The sequence below is a fragment of the Chiroxiphia lanceolata genome, chromosome 4, assembly GCF_009829145.1.
Source record: "Chiroxiphia lanceolata isolate bChiLan1 chromosome 4, bChiLan1.pri, whole genome shotgun sequence".
Classification (NCBI taxonomy): Eukaryota; Metazoa; Chordata; class Aves; order Passeriformes; family Pipridae; genus Chiroxiphia; species Chiroxiphia lanceolata.
Window position 1 is genome coordinate 18,474,485 of NC_045640.1, and position 23,501 is coordinate 18,497,985.

General features: G+C 38.5%; 1 protein-coding gene across 1 annotated transcript in view; it reads right to left on the bottom strand.

Annotated features, from left to right (window-relative positions):
* Positions 1 to 19,179, bottom strand: part of ADGRA3 (adhesion G protein-coupled receptor A3) — a 55,831-nt gene extending 36,652 nt beyond the window's left edge. Inside the window, exons 1-2 of the mRNA XM_032686387.1 lie at positions 18,902 to 19,179; positions 5,161 to 5,232 (exon numbers count right to left, since the gene is read on the bottom strand). Coding sequence (XP_032542278.1) covers positions 5,161 to 5,232; positions 18,902 to 19,179 — 350 coding nt within the window. The remainder of the gene's footprint in view (positions 1 to 5,160; positions 5,233 to 18,901) is intronic.
* Positions 19,180 to 23,501: the final 4,322 nt, after the last annotated feature.

The following is a 23,501-nucleotide window of genomic DNA, read 5'->3' on the forward strand; positions in this document are numbered from 1 at the left end:
ATCTAAATAACAATGCAAATAAGGATGCCCCAAATTTATCAGTGAAGGTGACTAACTGATGTTACAACATTAGAAAAACTTAAGTTTTAAGGAATGTGTTGAGGGTAGTCATGTAATTCAAACTGTGGCACAAAGTACAACTAAATCAGATGAACTGCCCCACTGTTACGTACAGTAAAGCCCTGAAAACCTCAAAGGATGCAGATTTTACCATCACACAACTGTCTGTTTAACTGTTTCCATTATAAAAGATATTGTTGTGTCCAAATGGAACAGTCCTTTATCAAATCCATGATTAAGTGGGCAAATAGCAACTTCCTAACAAGTAAAAACATTTTTAAGAGCCTCAATGCCACATCCAATGTTCTTGTTAAGATGTGAAAAAAATCCTAATGAAAGATTACTTAAATTTAACTATGGTTGAAAAAAAAATCCTTTTGTTTTATTAGACTTCAAAATGAAATGTTTCAGTAGCCAGTTGTCTATGATTTAAAACTTAGCATCACAGAATCTTCTGAGTTGGAATGGACCCGCAAGGATCTCTGAGTCCAGCTCTTAAGTGAATGGTCCATATGGGGATCAAACCCACAACCTTCGTGGAATGAGCACCATGCTCTAACCAACTGAGTGCACGTATACATACTTAAAAATTTACTGCTTTCTGTCTCAGCACAATGAATACTGTCTTTAATTATTAATAAAGCATCCTGCAGGCACAAACAAACTATGCATATATACACATACCAACATGTATACATTATTTAGCTTTCTCAACTACCATTGGATATATTATCTTTTCTTCCTTAACACAATTTGAAAATCAATGTCAAACAGGAAATGTATGAGCTACCATGGACTCTTCCTATAACGGAATGCCTTTTCAAAAAGGGAAGTGAGGCAAGAAGACAAAGTAAGAAGTTGCAGAAATAGATTTTACATTACACAAAAATCAGCCAATCCTTCCCACACCTCTATAGGTGTGTATATAGGCAGCCAAATACAACAGAGGTTCACGACTCAATTTTTTTGTTTCACAGAACCACAGAATGGGTAACGTTGGAAGGTACCGCAGTGGGTCATCTGGTCCAACCTCCCTGCAGGGTCATCCCAGAGCACATTGCCCAGGATTGCATTCAAATGGTTCTTGAATATCCCCAGTGAGAGAGACTCTGGGCAGTCTGTTCCAGTGCATGGTCACCTGCACAGTAAAGAAATCCCTTTTCATATTCAGGTGGAACTTCCTGTGCATCAGTTTCCGCCCATTGCCTCTTGTCCCATTGCTTGGCACCACCAAGAAGAGACTGGCTCCATCCTCTTGGCACCCTTCCTTCAGATATTGATAGACGTTGATGAGGTTCCCTCTCAGTTGTTTCTTCATGAGACTGAACAGGCCCAGCTTCCTCAGCCTTTCCTTGTACCAAAGATGCTCCAGTCTTTTAATCACGTGAACCTTCTCCAGAAGCTCCATGTCTTTGTTGTACTGAGGAGCTCAGAACTGGAAACAGCACTCCAGGTGCACCTCACTGGGGCTGAGCAGGGGGGCAGGACCACCTCTCTCAACCTGCTGGCAATGCTTTTCCTAATGCACCCCAGGATACCATTGGCCTTCTTGGTGACAAGGACACACTGCTGGCTCATAAACACCTTGTTGTCCAGCAGGATCCCCAGGTCCTTCTCTGCAGAGTTGCTTTACAGCAGGTTGGCCCCCAGCCTGTACTCATGAATGGGTGCAGAACCCTGCATCTGCCTTTGTTGAATTTTGAACTAATATCAAAATACAGCATAACAATGTCACTGGACATCAAATATTTAGCATATTTTTGTAAAGACACTTTTATTACCACTTAACACAGTTAAAGTCTTTGACCTGATTACTATTATTTGCATGCTTTCTTTCCTGCAAAAGTAGATATAGACAGAGCATAGTCATTTCCTATTATAATTAACGAACATTTCTGTCCTAGTTAGAACAGCTGGGACCAGTTCATCACTGTATGGGTGTAACCCAAAACTGTGTATTCTATAGCCTTCCATGCCATTTCCCAAAACTGTTATCAATAGACTATTTAACCCTCTGCCCAGAGAAGCCTGACTCCTCAGGCTATAAACTAGCTGTTAAGAGGCCTGGGAGATAGGAGGGTGCCCCCTGTCCTCACACCCATTGTGGAACTCCCCACCCTGAGGGAAGTACTGGTCATTCCTGTCTGAACTGGAGAATATATAATCTTGGAGTCTTGGAACTTTTTTAACCACTTGTGGGATCCGTAGGAAGACTGCAGATCATCACCCTCAACTAGACTGCAACCACCACTCCTGACCAGATTGCAACAGCACTCTCACCAACAGGTTTTCCCCTCTCCTTTTACTTTGGACTCAGGGGGCCCAAGGAACACCACTCTGTTCATGCCCCAAGGTGCTGAGTCATACATTTGGGTTTTGTGGGTTAAAACCAATTGTTTGTCTGTATAATTGTACTTATTGTATTATTTTATTAAATTGTTATTCTGACTCGTAATCTCTCTTTTGAGTTGAGTTCATTTCCCCTGCCGGTTTACCTTTAAACCAGCACATTTTTACCCTCCAGTAAAATAAAACTCTTATTTTGGTAAGCTTATCCACCTCTTCACAAAATAATGGATTAACAAATTCACACTTTCATAAGTTAACATATATAAACAAAATTATTAACAAATAGATTTGAAACTGCTACTTGGGGGCCACCATTTTTAGTGTACTTCCTCACAGTTTTGGTGCATACAAGCAACAAATAAAACAATCTCTCCCTTTCAATAGTAACAGTGAAGAACTGTCAGACAGGGATAAAGTCAAGAGATATCACATTTGAGTAAAACGATAACCTAAAGTGCAAGAACTTGCCAGTTGTAGATACTATATACCCAAGTTTACCTGAAAAATTGATAAAATAACAGAAACCATTTAAAAAAATGCATATTTTCATTAAAATGTCCAAGAACTAAACAGGAGAAAACAAGTTTAGTACATTAACAGATGAATTATGAAGTTGTGATTATTGATTAAAATTCAGTCAATTATTATGCAGATACATGTTCCTGACATTCATTTAATTTACTTTTTCAGAGGCCTTAGTTAAATATATCAATACATCTAAAGTCTACCTGAAAACCACTAAAGAGAAATGGCAAATATTTTTTCTGTCAAGTACAACATCACAAGAAAGGAACAAACAAGCATGAAATGCATACAAAATTGCTCCCCTAGTAAACAGAAATGACAATGATACTGTCTGAATTAACTATTTAAATGCTGACTGAATTTATTTCTGTTATCTCCATTTCATCTCATAAATTAAACATGGAGAAAAGAACTTATCTACAAAGAAAGAAAACACTCATAAGGAAACAATGGGAACTATGAGTAACAAGAAAAAATAAAAATAAGCAAGAAACTGTCAAAAAAAGTGCAATTTTCAAGGCTTGTTAGTTATCACAATGAAAATTAAGGAAAACCATTTGAAACTGAGTTATGTTCAACATAACATGAATGTTTAAAATAATTTCTGTGGTTTTCAACTAATTTTTCTTTTACTCTTGATTATCCATCTCAGTTTTAAAAATTATTTTAGGTAAAATAGTAGTTTCTGTCCAAGAGTACTTAAGGCAGAAAAGTTTACTTTTACTATGGTTAAATATCTATTGCTTTTAAATAAGTCTTACACATACAAAAAAAATAATCATTAATAACTAGTGTATCACACAATTTCTCCCTCCGTTTATGATGAAGACACCTGGCCATTATTAATTCTTTGTTGATGCACTAACTCCTACAACAGTGCATATAAAGAGTTCTCATTCAAATGAGACCATCATACCTTCTAAAATACTGCTATCCCAGCTCACTTTAAATGCTCCAAAAATGATGCCTTCCTGATGTCTTTGCCTTTTCATGAAAGAAGATAATAAAATAACCTAAAAAAAACCCCCTTACAAAATATATTAAAAAAACCTTACAAATTACAGGAGTTAAATGGAAGAAAGCCACATTCCTATGATTTTAAAGAAAATTAGGATTTGGACTCATGGAGAAAATGTAAATTATCATCTCAATCTAACTAGAGTTTCAAGTATTTCCTGTCTGAAAATTGTAATGAGTTTCAACAAATAACAACTGTCAGCAGATGCCTTTATTACCTAAGCAAATGCCATCACTGCGATAGCCTGGCTTCTTTGGCACAACAGCTTACTTCTCCAATAAAGCTCATCTGCCAGTGCAAAGACAAATCTTTCTTCTGGTACGTGGGAGAGGAAGTGGTGGAAGTGTTTGAATTTATTTAGGCCAGGTGATTGGGATTGGAGCCCTGAAGTTTTAGAGGAAGAATAAAATACTTTTAATCCCCTGAAGTCAAAAGTCGTTTGGAACTCTTCCTAGATGCTGCGAGATGATTATGAAACTGGCTACTTTCCCAGTCAAATGGCCTAGAAAAACCCTTATCTCTAAAGTTTATGCCTGCTCCCAGGTAGATCAACCTGCCTATCCTGACCTCCTACCAGCTGGAAAAAAGCTGACTGTAACAGAAGCTACAATGCTGCTTCTTATCCCATAGGCAATATATCATCTGAAAGGGAAAGTGAAAACAGGAAGCAAAAGATATCCAAGAAGCTACTCCCATCAGACTCACTCCTGCCCCCTGTACATTCAGTATATACCAAAGTTGTGAAGTAAGCAGTAAAACTTTTAAAATATATGTCAACAACAAACAACATAAATCTAGCCTCTTTTAGAGGCTCTAATACATCTGCTTCCTCTACAAATATACTTTGCAACTGTTCAACAAAGGGTTTGACACTTCATAAGAAAAGAAATTAAAGAAGTAATTTTTTTAATAACATAAGCTTGTGTATTACAAAACCACCACCACCAAAGCAAACCCATTTGTCATAGCATTCCAGTGAACTTCCCACTGAAGCTGCCCTCTCACCTGCAGGTGAGATAATCCCTTTTTGCTGTTACATGCCATTCATAAAGAGAACGCTTAACAATGTTAACTCTTCAATCACAAAAAAATATATGTTCTTTATCTTGATGTCTCTTAAGACATTTTGTTCTCAGAATTATTAATGAAACCTAAACAGTATATCACTTAATTTTTAAAGTGAAAATAGCTTTTTAAGAAGTACTTACAATCTTTCAAGAAGGTGTAATCCAGAGAAGGAGCCATTCTTCAACTCTGTTATTTTATTGTTACTCAAAATTCTGTAAACAAAACGAGACAAGAACAATATATTATAAGTATGGTAACAAAATTATTTGCTGCAGCTTACACTTCTGGTGTAAATATTTTTGTTTAGCAGCCTGTATATCAAACTACAATGCCTAGCTCATTGTCTTGAGGTGTATACAACAGCACTGCTTAAACATTACCAATGAGAAAAAGAGGATTTTCTATGTTATATGTCCTACGTACCATGCAAGCTTACATATTTAATATCTGAAATAAATATACCAGTCTAGGATTATTCTAATGAAAAAACCCAATTGGTGTAGTAGAAAATTAAGTATTAAAGAACAAATCTGTACATTCAACATTCTTCTCTTCTGTACCCATTTTGGTTTTCCGAACCAGGCAACACATGCCTGTTTCCAATTTCCTCTGCTACCACTTTTAGCCACACACACACACTCACTTCTCCCAGGCTGTGCCACCTTTCCCAGCCATCCTGCACACTTTCATCCTACTCCTCAATGTAATCTTTTTAAAACATCTGCAAATAAGCTCAGCAAGCATTCCTAGCTATCCTTTCTTCTCTCTAAGGACCACATAACTGTGAATTCCCTCTTTCATTGAAATAACTGGATCAGGCCCATCTAGCCAAGTACACTATCCTCTAATCACAGCCAGTCAGCAGATGCAAATTATTCTCAAGTTAGGAAATCCTTTGCATAGCTGGATGTTTCCTTACTTAGAAGGACCTCCTTTCTATAGAGCTACGTAGTTCTCTGTTGGTATCTGCAACACTCTTTTACAGTACAATGTACTCCTTTGCAGTACAATACTCCATTCCATAAAGAATGCCTCATCTCACTCATTTTGAAAATGCCTTCTGACAGCTTTATTTGATGTTCCGCACTTCTTACAGTGAAACACATGGTAATCAATCCCTACCTACCCTCTCTACCACGTGTAATCAATCCCTCCCTTTCTCTTTAGCATTATTATGTAGAAAACTAAATGTCTCTTTACAGATGCAAACCCCATGCTTTACTTAATTATTCTTCACACAAAAGTCATTTGTGGCCACCTTAAGCGTTTCTGAGCTCTTTCCAGCTTTATTACACTCAAAATTGTGAGGTAAGACCACCAGAACTGAAATAGTATTCAACACACAGGCAAGTCACAAATCTACATAGTGGAATAATGATGCCTGTTTCCTACAATTTCCCTGATCTGCCTTTATCACTTGTGCCAAGAATCTAAGATTCCTGGTCAGCTCAGTGCCAATCATCCTATATATTAAGACAGAATTGTTTTCACCCCGATACATTTTTCATTTTTTTCTACAATGTGCTGCTGCTGCCATTTTATTGCCCAATTAGTTTCATAAACTTCTTCCAAAATTCTTTGTTTTACCCTCATCCTTATTACATCAATCAACTCACCCAACTATATCAACCCCTTACTCACAGTTTTACAGGTCATTAAGAAATAAGTTGCGCATTACAGGTCTCAGTGACTCCCCTTCACTGAGAAGGAGAACCATTTACTTCCACACTCTCTTATATCCTTTAGCAAGCTAACTACTGATACAATGATCCTCCATTTAAGACTGACAGAGTATTTTCATCAAATGCCTTTGGCAAGAGACTGAGACACCCCTTTTAGAAAAGCATCTATGTCTCATTATACTGGATCATTCCTGTAAATATTTTGCTGATTCTGAAGAACCCCAAAGATTTGTGGGGAAGAGCTTCCCATTAGAGATGATGTAAATTTTACATGGTACCTGTATCTTTATCCAGGCAGCCAATATATTTATTATAGATTCTACTGATTTGTTCAGCACAAACATCAGACTTGGAACCATGTAGGTGATGATGCACTTACAAGAGTGAGCATTTGTCATCCCTCCAGTCCTCAAAAATCAAGTTCATTCTAAGAAAAACTTCAGACATTCATCATATGACTTTTTCATCCCTGAGTTCTTCTAAAAGCTCTCCAGTTGCACCATCTTGTCCTGGAAATTTATTTACTCTGTCAGACTGTGCCACAGCTTCTGCTACAGTCACTTCAATTTCAGACAGGTCCTCTATCAAGTGCATCCAGCAAATGCAACATGTCCCTGCACTTCTTCACTTACACCAATTACATCTTCAGGCTGGATAACTATTTCTGCACCTAAAACTGACACTGAGATTTCTTTCTGGTCTACAACATCTTTCAAACATCCTTTACAATAGCCATAAACCAAACACACCCCCACACCCCCACACCTCTCTTTCCTCCAATACATATAATTTACCATCATCTAATGACAAGGATTAATACTTCAAAACACATTATGAATAAGAAAAACTAAAATACAGAAATAACAATTCAAGAAAACAGCATCATTTTGACACAACTATATATTACTCTAAGCAGTTTTCTTCTTCAGGTTTCTCAAAGATTGTCTCAAGCCTCTGTGGTTTAGACAAACAATCTGCAGGCACGTTTATTTCTAAGAGCTCTGGCTTTGAGTCACTCTCTCTCACATACAGAGTCATGACAGCTGAGCAAACCACTTGAAAATCTTTCCATTTCCAGTCCAATGGAGGGAATTTGAAGCCAATCTTAAATTATTAACAAAGGTAACAAGTTCTGATGTCAAAAGGAGGAGATCCCATTCCAGTCATCTCTGGTGCCCACTGCTCCACAAGCAACAGACGTTAAACTACATTTACCCAAGAAATCTTCCAAGATATAAATTTATATGTCAACTGCAAAGTGTGATCAACATAGTATGTATGCTACACGATCCCAGGTGAAGACTGATCACTGGAATGGTGAAAACTATGAGGGGAAAGAAATACTTAAGAGTATACTGAGAATTTGCTATTTTATGTGCCAATAATGCCTGTGACATGCACTAGAGTGTCAAGTAGGAGCAATTGCTCTTGTGAAAATATAGTTCTGTAGTCAACTACATTAAGCTATCTTACAGGAAGAAAATAAGAAAATTGCCCCTTGGTTGCAGCTGTGATAACTTAGACAACTGAACAAACGAAACAGTGTTGTTGTTTTTTTTTAAACACACATACAAACCAAGGAAGCCCGAGTACTCTTAAAAAACGTATATGTATTTCAAGGAATCTTTCCATCAAGGAAGGCACAACATGTAACAGAAAACCATGAGACACATTTGCAAGACTGCAAGTGTGGTGGTAATAATAATTATCATCTACTAATGGGAATGCCTGCAAAGCTAGTAAAATTTAGCTGAAACATTAAAATCAGATTGAAACTACTCTCACTTCTACTCAAAGACAAAAATATTGCAACCTAAATAGTAAGTATTATCTGTAAAAATAGTAGGTAGAGGATTAATTCAGTAAACCCAATAAAGTACACCTTTATTTCAACATCCTTCCTGGTTTCAGAAATGTATGCAGGAAGAAAAATAGTAATAATATATAAAGAAATAAATGAAGGAGCTTATAAAAAATCATTAATAGTTAATGAAAAGTGAACATAAGGCATAACATCAGCAGCAAGAAAAGACAGACCAATTTCAGACTTATGGAGAAATTAAAAAAACAAACCATGAGGTTCACAAAACATCTAAATCAATGCAAGCAACCAAATTATAAGCCTTGGTAGCACTGAAGTAACTTGTATCTTAGTTATAATTTACTTCATCTTAAGATTTATTAATTTATCTGGACTTTTGACAGAAAAAGAAGTTATTCAAAATGCAGCCAGAACCACTTCAAAAATAGATATAACTGACTGAACTTAATTTAAACTAAATAAAAATTACAGTTCTGTAAAAAAAAAAAATTAGTTTTCTGACACTGCCTATAAAATAATAGGCCTAAAGTAGAAGCCTTTGAATATCTGCACAAGGTAAATTTCTCTCTTGAGTATGATGTACAAATTACAGTCAGGCTGATTTAGTATTTTCTCTGCAGAGGCTGTTAGTTGCTCAGCCATAAAGGTTTAGTACAATAAATGATGGATTTTACAACACACCATATAACCAAAAACACTTCATCACACTTAAAAATGTTGTAAGTATAATCTTAAAAAAAAATGCAGTTTAGAACTTGCTATTAATATATTTAGTCTATACATTATTTGAAGCATTAAGAGATGTGGCATAAGAAGACAAAATACGATAAAGCATTCACCTCAAAGTAGATGTTTTATAGTCACTTTCACAGTCTCTGTGCATTAATGTACAGTGAAATGATGGACTATTATGTACTACTTAGACACAGGATATTATTTGTGATCAATAATAATTTTAAGTTACTAGTTTAAGACTATAATTTTTCCTATGAGGCAAGTAATTCTGAAAATATGCTAACTTTTCCATCTTTAGGAAGTTTAAAAAGAAAACAGTAGAGAGCTACCACTGAGATGAGAGCTCCACTCATTCCTATCTTGTACAACTCTTCTTTAACAAATGACTTTGCAATATAAATGATGTATCTGAAGATTTCATGAAGGTGTTTCCACAGCCCAATGGCACTGTTGCTCCATATCAGATTTTTCTTTTCTTTGAAATGATCAACAATACCTGCTTAGAACACAAGCATTTTGCTTGTCCAACCCTTACATATCAGAAAACTAAAATTTGGAATTAACACAGGCAATGTTAGTCCCTGTGTTTAAAAACACAGCCATGGGAATTAACACAAAAAACTTGGAAGAACAAGCAGCTGAAAAGTAGGTACTAGAAAGAATCATGGACATCTCAAATCACCTCACACAACACATCTCCCTCTTCCTTTGATTGAGCAGGAGAGTTGTAGAGACAGAGGTGATCTGAAATAATGCACCTCAAGAAAAAAAATATAACACCCCCCTCAAAAAACACCCCCAAACTCCCCCCAGCTTTTCACCTATTCCAGAAACATTGCTGAAATGTTTCTTTGTTGAATATAGTTTGGATCAGAAAGCCCTTTTCCCATTTTGCTCCGTAAAGTAGCAGAAGACTTTGGCAAACCTCTGCAAAGAAACAACTCCGACTCTTAACTTATTGGTGAGACCTTTAGCAGTAGATGCACAGTTGGTAGCCTGCAAAACATAAATGCAGTCGAACCCAAAGTCTGTCCTTTGTACTACAAAGAATTTTAGCAATAGATACTAAAGTTGATGTACTAACTTCTTTATATAGAAGGAAAAAAACCCCACAGTTGGATCTGTTTTTACCATTAAAATAAGAAAGTAAGCACTAAGTGGAAAAAGTTTTGTCCTGTGAAATGATTTTGGCTAGTCAGCTATAAAACAACCATCACTAAGACAGCAGTCAACGAGGCAGGAATTCAGAATGCATCTCCAAACTTCACATATGAATCCTTTCAGTGGATATTATTAAAACACATATATCCATTAACACTCCTAACCTGTAGTCAAAATAGCCAAGTCAAGATGCCTGTATGAAGACTGGGAGACTGTAACTTTTAGCTGAATGCTGAAGTAGCTTCCAGAACACATTTTAAGAGATTCAAATAGAGAGCCAGGAAATAGAAAATAAATCAGATCATTTCACAATGACTGTATACTCTAAGGACTGGGAAAGCGGCCACCAGCACAAGTCAGACTAAAATAACCATCTGTGCAATGAAGAAAAATGCTTCCTGCTGAAAGTTGTGAACATGCAAAAAGAAATACATTTTTCAAAGTTTATCTTGTAGAAGCTGATTTAACAGATATAGACCCAATATTTTTCAACAGTTAGTATTTTGCCTTCTAGTGAGTTACAGGTGTCAAAAAGCAACGTAGTAGTGAATTGAACTGAACATGAACAGTACTTGCTCAAAAGTAACTCTGAAATGAAAACACTTCACCAAGCTTTACATAGTGAAAGAACTATGAATCTTTCCAAAGCCCCTAACGAAAGGGGACAGTACTTTCCAATTCAACAAAAGCATTATAATTGAGGAAGCTTAGCAATGAAATCTTTCCAAAGCAGAAGTTTGGAAGAGATAAAAGATTTCCTATGCTATTTCATTATAATGCATATTAAACAATATTAAAATTGTAAACTAAACCACTCACAAGTAATGAAATTACAGAATTAAAGCCCTATTTATATTGCTCAATTTTTAACTGGTAATGTGCTAACTTTATATAATCTAATGAGGAACCTTTGGTTTTCCTACACAATCCCTACATTACTCTAGCATCAATGATCACTATGCACTGCCATTAGAGAAGTTTTTTCTTGATGTTCAGTGGCCATATGCTTTATTTATTGCTTTTCATTAAAAACAAACTGTTCTTAAGGAGAGAAATTTATTTCTAGTGAAATACAGTGTCAATCACTGGAACAATTCAGCAAGTTTTTCTATGTAAAAGTACCAAATAATAATCATCTTAGAAAAAGCACAGAACTGAGGGGCAAAATAGAATGCAAGAATAAGTAGCAATGTTGCTGAAAATTAAATTACTTTCAAAATAAATTATTGTGAAATTACAACCTTACCAACCAAACCCCTCTTTCTCATACTTATCCCACATTCAAAAGCCTACCTAAGAAAAAATTCAGAGGACACAGCAACATCCAATTTCTTCCAACACTAACTCTGAGTTGCCGTTTCTAAAAGCTAACAAAAAGCACAGGTAATCTAACCCTTGTGACCATTGCATTTTAGGAAGCTTCCTCCAAGTTCTCTCTCCCCTGCTTTTATCTGTAGCATCTGCATTATTTTAAGAGATGATGATCAACTTTTTCTGCAGTAACCATTCTGCCTTATTACCTTCTGCTCCCTCCTGCATTTCCCACTTAGCCACCACCTGTATATTTTTCAGGATTCCCACTGACTTGCACTTCAGTGCATGTTTGCCCAACCCAGAAAACCTCCACACATACATGCCAGGAGCGTAACTCACTTCACAAGAAATACTGCACATGGCTGCCTAGCCAAACACTCCTAACTTTAGCTGTTATGGCAAATAAATTCAATGTGTCATATCATAGAAGTATTAATTATAGCATACACTGTCACACCCAGTCTCCCATGAATTTACACCTCCTATCAGGTGTACCAGCTCTCTAGAAAGCGCTTTGTCTAGACACATTAACAAGCACTTCCTGTCAGATGCTGGCACACAAAGATACATTTACAAAAATTTATATCCTAATCCTACAGAAGTAAACAGTTTTTGGATAGTTTAACTCTCTGAACTGACTAGGCATGGAGCCAGACAAAGGCTAGTACTGAGCCAGGGAGGGGAGAAAAAAACCCTCAAACATCCACACAGTGAGAGACTGGGAGGTGAAGGTACAAACACAGCTCCAGTTTAGGCTACAGTTTTACTGACAGCTGGATGCAGATGTAACATTACTCACTGAGAGGGAGAGATCTCCTCTATTGTGTCCTTGCTTCTCATCCCTGTGTCAGAAGCTGGAAGAGAGGGTTGAAGGGAACCTCCTTTCTCCAGCACAGAGCTGTAAGGTCAGCTCACTACAACCCACAGAAACTTTAATGAGCCCATCGACACACAATTTTGAGAATTGCTTTAAATTCGTTTTAACACCAGAGGTTGTTATCCTAAAACAAAAGTTCGAGAATCAGTTGCCTGGGATGTTTGACAGAATGTTTTTAAAAACATGAGTTTCAAGGTAAAATGTACTCTACAAAAACACAGGTTAGCCAAAAACGAGTTCTTGTATCTGACAGAAATAAGCCTTTGTGTTCAGATGGAAATAGTGGAATTAAGCTGCCTATTTCTTAAATGTCTTTAAACAATCTGCATTAATTATGTTTGGGATTTTTCCCCGCAAAGAGCTCTTAGCTTGGCCAAAAATGCCTAGTTCCTACTCCAGAAGTGACGACTCTGCAGCCCTGCCAAAGCTGGCTGACCAGCTTGGATCATACACACCAAAGCAGCTTGGCTCCTTTGGGACATAGAACCTCTGCACTGCAGTGCACTGGACCCCACTCACTCTAAGGCAGCCTGGAGATCTGAAAGACAGTAGTGTACAGCACCACTGGACATGCCCTGTGGCATTACAGCAGGTGGAGCCACAAAGCAGTAATCCATATAAACAGTAATTAATGGATATGATCTCTAGCACTCTAAAGGCAACAAGACATTGCAGTTTTCACTGTTAAACACACAAACAGTGAAATATAAAGGTGAAAATAGAATTCTCACCTATTTACTGTGTAAGGACTAAAGATATTCAGTAATTTATTATAATTAATATTTAAAATGTATCATTTATCTCACAAAAACATACTTTATCTGAAGTTCTTACATTTTAAACAATTTATTATCACTGATGAAAAGGAGTGCTCAACTGTTTTTAATCTTCATGGATTAATTACTAGTACAAAGAAAGCATTTAAACTGAATAGATTAAATTATAGACTACTATGGTGACAATACAGACTAAGTAAGGCAGTAATGACAAATCCATGAACCTGCACATATAAACCATTAAATTATGAAAAATCTAAACTTGCAGCTCCACAGTTGTTTTAAATTACAAACATGACTTCTGAAATGAGACACAAGTAGTGATTTGTTCTTCATCCCTCCAGCACAAATTCTAGTTTGAATTCTTTTACCTTTGGCATTAAATAAAAGTTTTAGTATTTTGCAGTTCTGTCAAATTGAACCAAAAACAGGAGTACTACTGATCAATAAACGACAACAATAAAAGAAAAAAGTATTAGTTGTGAAGATAAAATCTGTCTTCCTGAGGCTAGATACAGCATAACACATTGAACATTAAATACTCACTGAAGGGTTTATGAACACTTAAAGAACACTGCTTATACAGGTAGCTTCATAGGAATAAAGGTACTGGGCAATTTTACATTAATAGTGTAGCTCAGAGAATTTAAAAAAATAATTTTTTTCCATTACAAAAATTTAAATTTGCTCTCCAGGATTTTGCAGAATTTCTCTCTCTCCACCTCCCTTATTTCCAACTCGGCAGGAAACAATACGTAGCTCTGATGCAAAATCTGAACCCCAAGCTTGTTGTATCTATGGTACAGAAACCATATTTCTAATTACCTCATGTATTTAATCAAAAGTATGATAATCTCATCGTAAAAGGCACCTAAGACAATTTAAAAATGCTTATATAGAATAGTTTTTTGGAAAAAAAACCAGTATGAATTGATACAATCATTATTGCATGAAGACTATTACCAATTACAACCCAACACGTGTGTTAAAGCCATTATTGCAACAACTACATGAAATAAGAGAACATTATTCAAACTTGACTGTGTATCCCAGTGGATACATATAAACAACATAACACGCTGTCTTCCAAAGCTGAATAGTTATTCAGATGGAACTAAATATTGCAATTTAGAAGAAAACACTGTTCAAATTGTGACTTCAGAATTTTCTTGCAATGTTCAAATAGACACAAAAGTGTACACAATAAGAGAATACTGTATGTATATCCTGTAATAACAGCAATGAATCAGCGTTGGAAAAGTACATACAGAAAAGCACAAATGTGATTTTTAATATGGTTATCTTCTCAACAAGGTAAGCCATACAAGTTCTGACAGATATATACTGAATAGTTCTACTAGAACACAAGCCTACCAGAAAATGAAACATTCTAATGACTTTGAAGAGTCAGATGTAAAAGTAAAAAGGCATGAACATGTACTGTGAATTACTACATTGTGGTCACAACAATTCTCCAGTACTACTTCTGTACTGCCATGTGTTCACAAGTACAATGCATTTTGCATAGCCTGCATGTCCACTAGTCAAAGAAAATTTTCAGCTTTAATGGGAGTTATTAGCACTTTGTACCTTCAAAAAACGTTATCACTGCCCAAGTTATTAGTACTGACCACTTAAACAGTCTAAAATTGACTATTCTAAAAACAAAACAAAACAAAAGTTAAAAACCAAAAAAGAAAGCCAATAGCTGTCAAGAGTACCACTGAGTTAGTAACAGAAATGTACTTTAAAAGAAGAATGAAACTTCCACAGAAGACATTCACATTACACGTGACTCGGGTAGTTACAATGTAGTCCCAAATTGTGATACAAGCGGCTTCCTACAATGAGAGTGACATTTTGCTTTGAAACTTTTTGAAATTTTGAATTTGTGTTACAAATGGAAAAGCTGCAAAGATATTTGGAAAGCCAAGTAAGTATGCATTTGAGCTGCTTAATGAATGCAGTTTTATGTGATTTTATTTAGGAGCTGAACACAAACTGTAACATTTTAAGATGTTTCCCAACAGCAACTCAGTTAAGTGTGTCTTTGAACAGCTCTGAACACAAATCCAGGTCAGTGCTCTGGCTTGTAAATCCTAACACTTTTTTAAGTGCAAACACTGATACTCCTGTGTTCCTACAGCGATATGTGGTTAAGCAAAGTTGTTTGTAGACCATTAAGTCTCCTGATTCAGAAACACAATTCTTTACTAAATATATATGTTTTTTCTGTGTTCATTTAGACTCCTAGTCCAACAGCATATACATAATGGGTAACTAAAACTTCTCAAAGAATAACAAGTATCACAACTTCAAAGGCTTGTCTTCAGTGGAATTACATATTCTTTTCCAAAGAACAAAGTAATGCTTAATATCCAACAAGTTATGGCATCATCATTTGAGTTTCCATCAAGAAACACAACAGCAATGGATACCTTATCTCAGCTTCTATCTCAAGAGTACAACACATTCCTTACCTAAATGTGCATCATGGCAACGGCTTCAGCATCTACTGAAACTCAGAGCGTGTCAGACAAAGTACAGAGTTAACAACACTGGGTGAATGTATCTTCACACCAAAAGCATCTCATCTGGCTGGTTAAACTACAAAGGTCAAAGTCATCTATGGTGTTCATGTAGATACACCCTTCATTTGCATCCCCATTAGTTGTTATTATATAAGGCTAGGAAAAAAGTCCCTTCCCTAGCTATAACTAAACTTGAATTCACCTTGGAATTTGACCTACTCTGCCCAGTAAAGCAACAGCTAGTTCTACCTGGATTCTAAAGGAATTTCAATTTACCATACTGCCAGAAATTATGAACATTACTTACTCTCCCATAAGTATCTCTCTGTACTTTAATACTCCTCTTCCAGTGTTTCCTTTATTTTGTCACTTATCAATTGAAATCAAGTTAGGATATTTTTTCTGAATTGTAATTCTAATAACTGTATTCTAATAATATTGGCCCAAATTTCTGGTACAATAACATGTTTTGTGGCAAACACTGGCCAGGGCATTTCCTAAGTTAAGTGACCTTGCCCAACTTCTCAATATCATTGCTGATCACTAACTGCAATGGTGTGCAAGAAGGAAAGAAGCTGGCCAGCATCCTCAGATGCTACTCATTTATCCTAATTTCTAGTAGTTCTCTCATTTCCTCGCTTTTTAGAGACTTTTGTCCTCAAAAACATGTCTCTGGGGAAAAAGAAATTGTAAATGCTAAATGCACAGTAGTTGATCTGCTGGAAGTCTAAGAGTCTGACCGATGATAAGGATTAAATCACGATTTCTAAAATGCATATAATCACTTCATTTGCATCATTCCAAGCTCACTCAAAAAATAAGAAATTATATAAAACTATACAGATCCTTCTATTTAAAATTGGTTTGTGCAAAATAAAGAGTCAACATAAAAGAAAACTGAATTAAAATGCAGCTGACCTACACGGTGATCTATTTTCAGCTATTTATCTCCGAAGTGATCGACTAACGCAAAAAGATATAATAGAACTAGTAGTTATCTTAATAGAAGAATCCCACAAGAATCAAGATTCAAGATAACTCAAGGCAGTTTGACTCTAATCAGACAACCTTCCACTATCCATCAAGTGCTGCAATTCTAAGTACCAGCTTGGAAGAAAAAAGTAATTTTTGGCAAAAGATTAAATAACGATTAACCAAGCCACTACTAATCATGATGTTAGTGAAGTGGCACTTGGTAACAAACCCCATAAATCACCAACAGTTTCTATCCAGGTTAAGATGGATTTGGTAATAATAAAAAAAGTAAAAACAAACAAACAAACAAATCACCAAAACCCAACCAAACCACAACAAAACACTCAGATATGGAAAGTCATGCCTCAGGAGTCAACAAACTCAAAAGATTCTAAACCTGAACACAACAGTTAGTGTCCACTCTCTTTGAAAAAGCAGGACCATTGATTTAACATTCCCTGTCTTATATTTAAGCAAAATTTCAGTGTTCATTACATTATATCAACACAGTTATGATATTTACTACAAATAACAATGAAAAAAAATTATAGTTCCTTGCTATATCTACTAAAAAGTTCAAAATGGAAAACTAAATGTTTCAGAAGTTACTATGAACTTCAAAGGCCAGTTAATCGAAAGCAACTAATCAGCATATGTAGATATGCTCTATATACACACTAGATATTGAAGGAGTATGAAAACAAGATGAAAGATGAACCATTCTTCCAAATTCTTCTGTCACTGTAATTATGAACAAATATCCACTCACAGCAAGGTTGCTGTTTTATATCTGCTTGTCTTTCACAGCAATCAGAGCTTCAAGTTTTTTAAATCAGCAATTCAGTTTTTTGAACTAAATGATCCCCACAGTCAACTTCAGCATATCAACAATACTAACATCTACTTTATCAAAGTTTTTATGGATAATACCATATTTTTAACATTTAATCAGCCACAAAGCACTTAAAGCTAACAAAGACTAAAATATATTTGTTGTTCAAACAGCCATTACTTTCTAGTTTTTACTTGGTTTTCTACTTTAGAAACTTGATATAGAAACATTTATGGTCACTTCTCACAAGTAATTTACAAATATCCTCTGAACCCTTGCAGATTGCCAAGTGAGGACTACTACTTAAGCTTTTTTTTGGCTTTCCCTTTTCTTATAGGTCCAGGTCCATGCATCTGCTGGGTCCTCACCTCAGTAGGGCTTCCTGAAGGAAGCCCTTCCTTGGTGTTTTGGTGCTGTCAAAGATCACAAAAGGGGCAGACAGATTGTTGTTCTCATGACAGAACTACATACATTCTGTACTTTTGAAATGTTGGATTACTAATAGATCTTTGAAGCCTGTTTTCCACTTAAGCACATAAATATGTTGAGCTAGACCCCATAATTCAGTTTCTTTTCATCGACTCTTTTGTCTACTACTTGATGGCACTTGAGGTTGGGTTCCACTTCTAGGACCAATGTGATCCAGTGCCGATGATGATCCTTGCCCCTGTCAGGGGTGTTGGACCATCTGATTGTTAAAGCTCCCTTCCAACACAAACCACTTTAGGAACTTCTTTGCTAGAGTAACCGGTTAATCTCACTAAGGAAAACGACTTGCAAATCCATTTCTTACTTCGGAGTAAGTCGCGTATCGTGTTTGAAACTTATTATTCAAATGGGTAAGAGAGGTTTGCCTCAACACAAAACCAGCACGCCTACTGAGAGATGCGGGGGAGTGTGGGGATGCTGTTCCATGGGGCGTTAGCGCCTCTGCGGGACGGTCCCGCCCCTCCGGTGAGTTACGGGACGCTTCACCCCCCCTAAAATCACCATCCTGGGAAGCTAAGGGAAAACATGAAAAGCACATCCGCTCCAGGGCCTTTCTCCAGCGGCGGAGCGGGGTGACCCGCGCCTCCAGTCCCGCCCCACCTCACCCCGCTGTACCTCAGCCCGCATCCCCGCCCCGTCCACGTCGCCCCGAGGCCGCCCCCACCCCCACGCGGGGCCGGTACTCACAGGGTGACCGTGCGGTTGGGCAGCGCCTCGGGAGGCAGGACCTGGGCGAGCTCCAGGTTGCTGCAAACCACCTTCACCTCCACGGGGCCGCCGGCCGCCGCTTTGCCGGCGCTCTTGGGGCGCCCGTCGTACTTGCAGCCCGGGGGCAGCGCGGCCTCGCCGCCGCCCAGGGCCGCCAGCAGCAGCAGCGCGGGCAAGAGGAGCCGCGCCGGGCGGCGGCGGCGGCGGCAGTGGCAGCGCGGTGGGCGGCACGGAACGCGACGGCCCGCGGGCGGCATGGCGGGGCTGCGCTGGGGCCCGCGCCGCTCCTCCCGGCCACGGGCGGGAGAGGCCGACAGAGGGGAGGGAGAGAGGGAGGGGGCCGGGCCCGCCCTGGCCTAGCCCCGCGGGGGCGGCACCGCCGCCATGCGGTGTGGGCGGGAGCCGCGTCCCTTTGTGTGGGGCCGGGCGGGCCGAGCGCGGCGGCAGCGCCGCCTCCCGCCGGGGCCCGACCCCGCGGCACCGAGCGCGCCCGCCGGGCCGCGGCTCCAACGCGCAAGCGCCGTGGCGGCGGCCGTGCCCCCGCGCCTGCGCGGCGTGGGGCTGGGGGAGACGGGGTCGTTGGGCTGTCGTGCTTGTGAGGGCCGGTGCCTGCGGGACCCCGCGTTCTGCACAGCCCAACGCCCCTTTGGCGCTTCGTGTGCCCCGTCCTCCTCGAGGGGTCGAAGTAGAGCGCTTTGGTTTCTCTCTCTGCTTCCGTAATTTGCCTCGTGCACCTCAGCTCCACTCTAGCGAGTGGGAGCGTTGCCGTTCATGCTCCGTGGAGAAGGGACAATCCCTTGCCGAAGTTCTGAATGGCTTTCCAAATTCTTAACGCGAAGTAAGCAGCACTTGTGAGACCTTTGTCCTCAAATCATCCCTGTAAAACGAGGAAAGGAGTTGTTCTCGCTTGACAGCCAGAGAGTCACGTTTTCAAAGTATGAACCTCAAATGTAAAAAAAAAACCCAAACCAAACATAAAAAGCCACCACCACCACCCTCCCCCATCCACACATACACACAAAAAGACACCAAAACCAAAAATCCGAAAAAACCCGTACCTACAACGTGTGTTTTCATTGCACACTCGGGCTACTTTTCTGGGCATAATTAGGTTGTGTTCTCATATTTCCTTGCAGCCAGGCCAGCCAGGCACAAACGCTTCTGTGCCAGTGACAGCTGAAATTCTCAATACGTTCTTTGCCTGTGGTAGGTGTGAGGAGAATAAAAGAACTGCTACCTAACTTGCAATCAAATTACAAGAACTGGCAGCACCTACTTTAAAAATTTTATGGTAGATTTTGCAGAACTTGTGGGAAGTTCTGGTCCCTCACTCAGAACTTAAGGGTGCTCCATCCTTGCAGAAGAGCACTGGTAAATAGCACCCTGCAAAATACCTGATATTACACAGAAATGCCATTTTAGATATTGACAGTAACAGCTGCCAAAATGACTTTTACAAAATCTTTAACTTAAGATGTCCTTGAATAATGTTGAACATTCAGATTGTGACTCAGTTTTAAACATAACCTAATGAAAGATTCTGACAAACCATCAGAATTGTGGATTGGAGCAAGAAGAACAAGGTTACAGTAAAAACATCATAATCACCCTCTACTGTGGCCTCTTACAAATGAAAATGGAACCTGTCCCCATGTACTGAGATTGTTGACCAGAGTGCAAAGAGGACACAGGTCTCTGAACTTTAATATTATGTTTGTGCGCCACTGAGTCACTCAACAGGACCAACCTGATCTGGGTGAGATGCGAGGCCACTGTTACACTGGAACTAAATTAGGTCAGGGCACAAAATGCAAAGTTGACAATGCTTTTCTACTCTTATGCTGCAGTTATACCAACTGTAAGAGAAGAGAGGTCTAATTAGCATAAAATTCACCAGCGTAGAGTTAATTCTTCCATTTTGGGCTTTGTTTTAAACAAATTCAGGCTGCAGAGTGAGTTTGTATTGGAACAGTGCTTTGGCTGCATCAGTAACATGGCCTGATTCACTGCACAGCTACATAAAAGGTTTGTGCTGGGTGAAGGATCAACATGGAGAAAGCGCATAAAATTGCCTCTTCTGGCAGCACAGGGCAGTTTGTGCCAGTTTATACCATTGATCCCACCAGAATTTTGGCTTTGCATCACCCCAATTTCAGCATAGCTAATCAGGATTGTACTACTGAAGGGAACATTCTCATGGTTTCCCTCAAGCTACTTGCTTCTCTACCTGGTCTTGCATTTGTGGCAATGTGTGTGTTTTGACCAGTTGTATCAGTGAGATGATCCATATGGTCGCATAATCTAAAGGTGATGATGGGAATGGGCAGCTGTTGCTTCTGGTGTCTGTGATCACAGCCCATCTTAATTCTCCATTTTCCCATAATCTTGGAGAGTCAAATTTGTTGTTATGGCTTTTCATCTTAATGTCATGTCTAAGTCCTTTCATTCTAATTTAGAGATTTGTGTGTTACTTACCCTTTATGTTTATGAGCTATCTGCTCTGTTCTTTTCCTCTCCACTGAAACCACCCCTACTAAAATCTCTAACCATGGACCCCAGTTGCAAAACTACAGTTTTAAATTATGCCTCTGTTTAAATTGCAGCTGTTGAAACCTACAACTGTTGTTCTCTGATTTTTATTCTAAGTTTGACTGCTTCTGCAGTGAATCTAATTCCATGGTCTGTTGTTCCTTACCTGTCTTCAAAGAGCTTGAAGGCTTCAAGGAAAAGTCTCCTTTTGAAGGCTTATGCTTTTCCGATTATCTTTCCTCTTTCGTGCAAATTACTGCAACTTCCATTCTGCACCAAATATTTGAAAATGTATTTTCTTACATTGACTCAGGAAAGCTCATAATCCAAAACATATGTCTCACAGGAGTCACCTAACAAATTTCATGTGTGGGGTTTTTTTTAACTGTGATATACCTTTGTCGACTTTATTAGGTCACTACTTTTATTGTAATTGTAGTGGTCTAAGGATATAAAAACAAAGTTACATCATATGTCTGCTTCAAAAACCAGAAAGTCCTGTTGCTCCTAGCTTCCCAACAGCCCCTTTACCTGTAGGTTATATGCCTTCACTCTTGCTCCATCTGCTTTAGTTATCTGATTGTTCAATAAACCGATTCAACTCAACAACTAAGCTAGCCTTTTTTTTTTTTTTAGTTTTCTGCCAGGTTATTGAGTTGAATCAACTTAGAGAAAGGTTAAAAGTGTGTCAGAGGTGGGGAAAGAGGAGGGCACGAGGGAAGAGAGTGGAACCTCCCATTTGGCAGCAAAGTAAACCATCCTCAGCAACTTCAAGAAAGACAAGGTTTGTATGGAGAGGCAGTATCTTTTATTATAATAGCTAATACAGCTGTGAAAAAAGGAAGCAAGCTGTTCCCAATACTTACTGGCTGTAGCTGGGGTAGCAGCTACTCTGAAATATTACCACTTCCTGACATTCTTTGCTTCTTTTTCTGTATTGAAAATGCTCAAACTTTCTTTCCCTGAATCCCCTCATTCTCCATCAGTGTTGGTAATTTTGTTGGTGCTTCCTTGCAGTGAGACATTAACCTGAAATTAACCTGAACTTTTTAGAATGCATTTTGCTTTCAGATTCCCAATAAGCATACTTTGTCCTTTTCTGTGGTTTCTCTTCCCTTTATAAAATTTGCCACTAGTACGTTCAATTTTGAAAAGTAATTTAAAGTGAATGTACTAGTGGCAACTAGGGAAACCACAGAAAAGGACAGTTTTTCCTCTCTTCTTTCTCGTCTCCTAATTACTAACTTTTTGTATCCAGTATATTAAAAAGAAGGGTGTGGGAAAGAGTGGAAGGCAACTAAATTCTTATCAGTGTTTATGTGTAAACAAAGGTAGCTTTGGCAGCACTTCAAATTCTTTATTTGTCCTCAGATCACAGAGATAAATAGGAGCTTTTATGTGATTTGTGTCTTTCTTGCATTCCGATTCTTTTGTTACTCCTGTCCTTATCTTTTATCATCCCTTATTTTATATCCTTGCACATTTTTCTGGGCTATCATCACCTTCACTGAAATGAGTGCTTTCTAATTCTCCTCTCAAGGGACTCCCATGTTGCTTCACATCTTACAGGCTTTTTTCTTGCTGCCACAGAGTCTTCTACCTACCACATTTCATGGACTGGGACATCATCAGCTATGTTTTGTTTGCTACAGCAATTATCAGGGAAGAGGAAGCATTTGGTTGCCCTCAGCCATGTCTGCAATACTGTGGTTATTTGATATTCCAAGTACAGGGAGGTGATGATAACTGCTGACACATGCTGGCTTGCTGTTGGTAACCACTAAATCCAGGCGGGTGCAGAGTCACCTTTGTGCAACAACTACTTCTTGCACAGCTGCAGATTGTAGTATATCCTTGCCTCTGTCAGCCAGTTCACTGAGTTACCCCAAGCTCTGCTGTGTGGAATACACAGATATTTCCAGATGCTTGGCTAGTGTTTGTCATGTTGGATATTCTCCGTTTGTTCTCAGACACAGAGATATTCTCTGCAAGCCCCTCTCCCCAGTTTACTGCAGTCAAAGGTCAGAGATCCTCAGTGTCAGTAGTATAA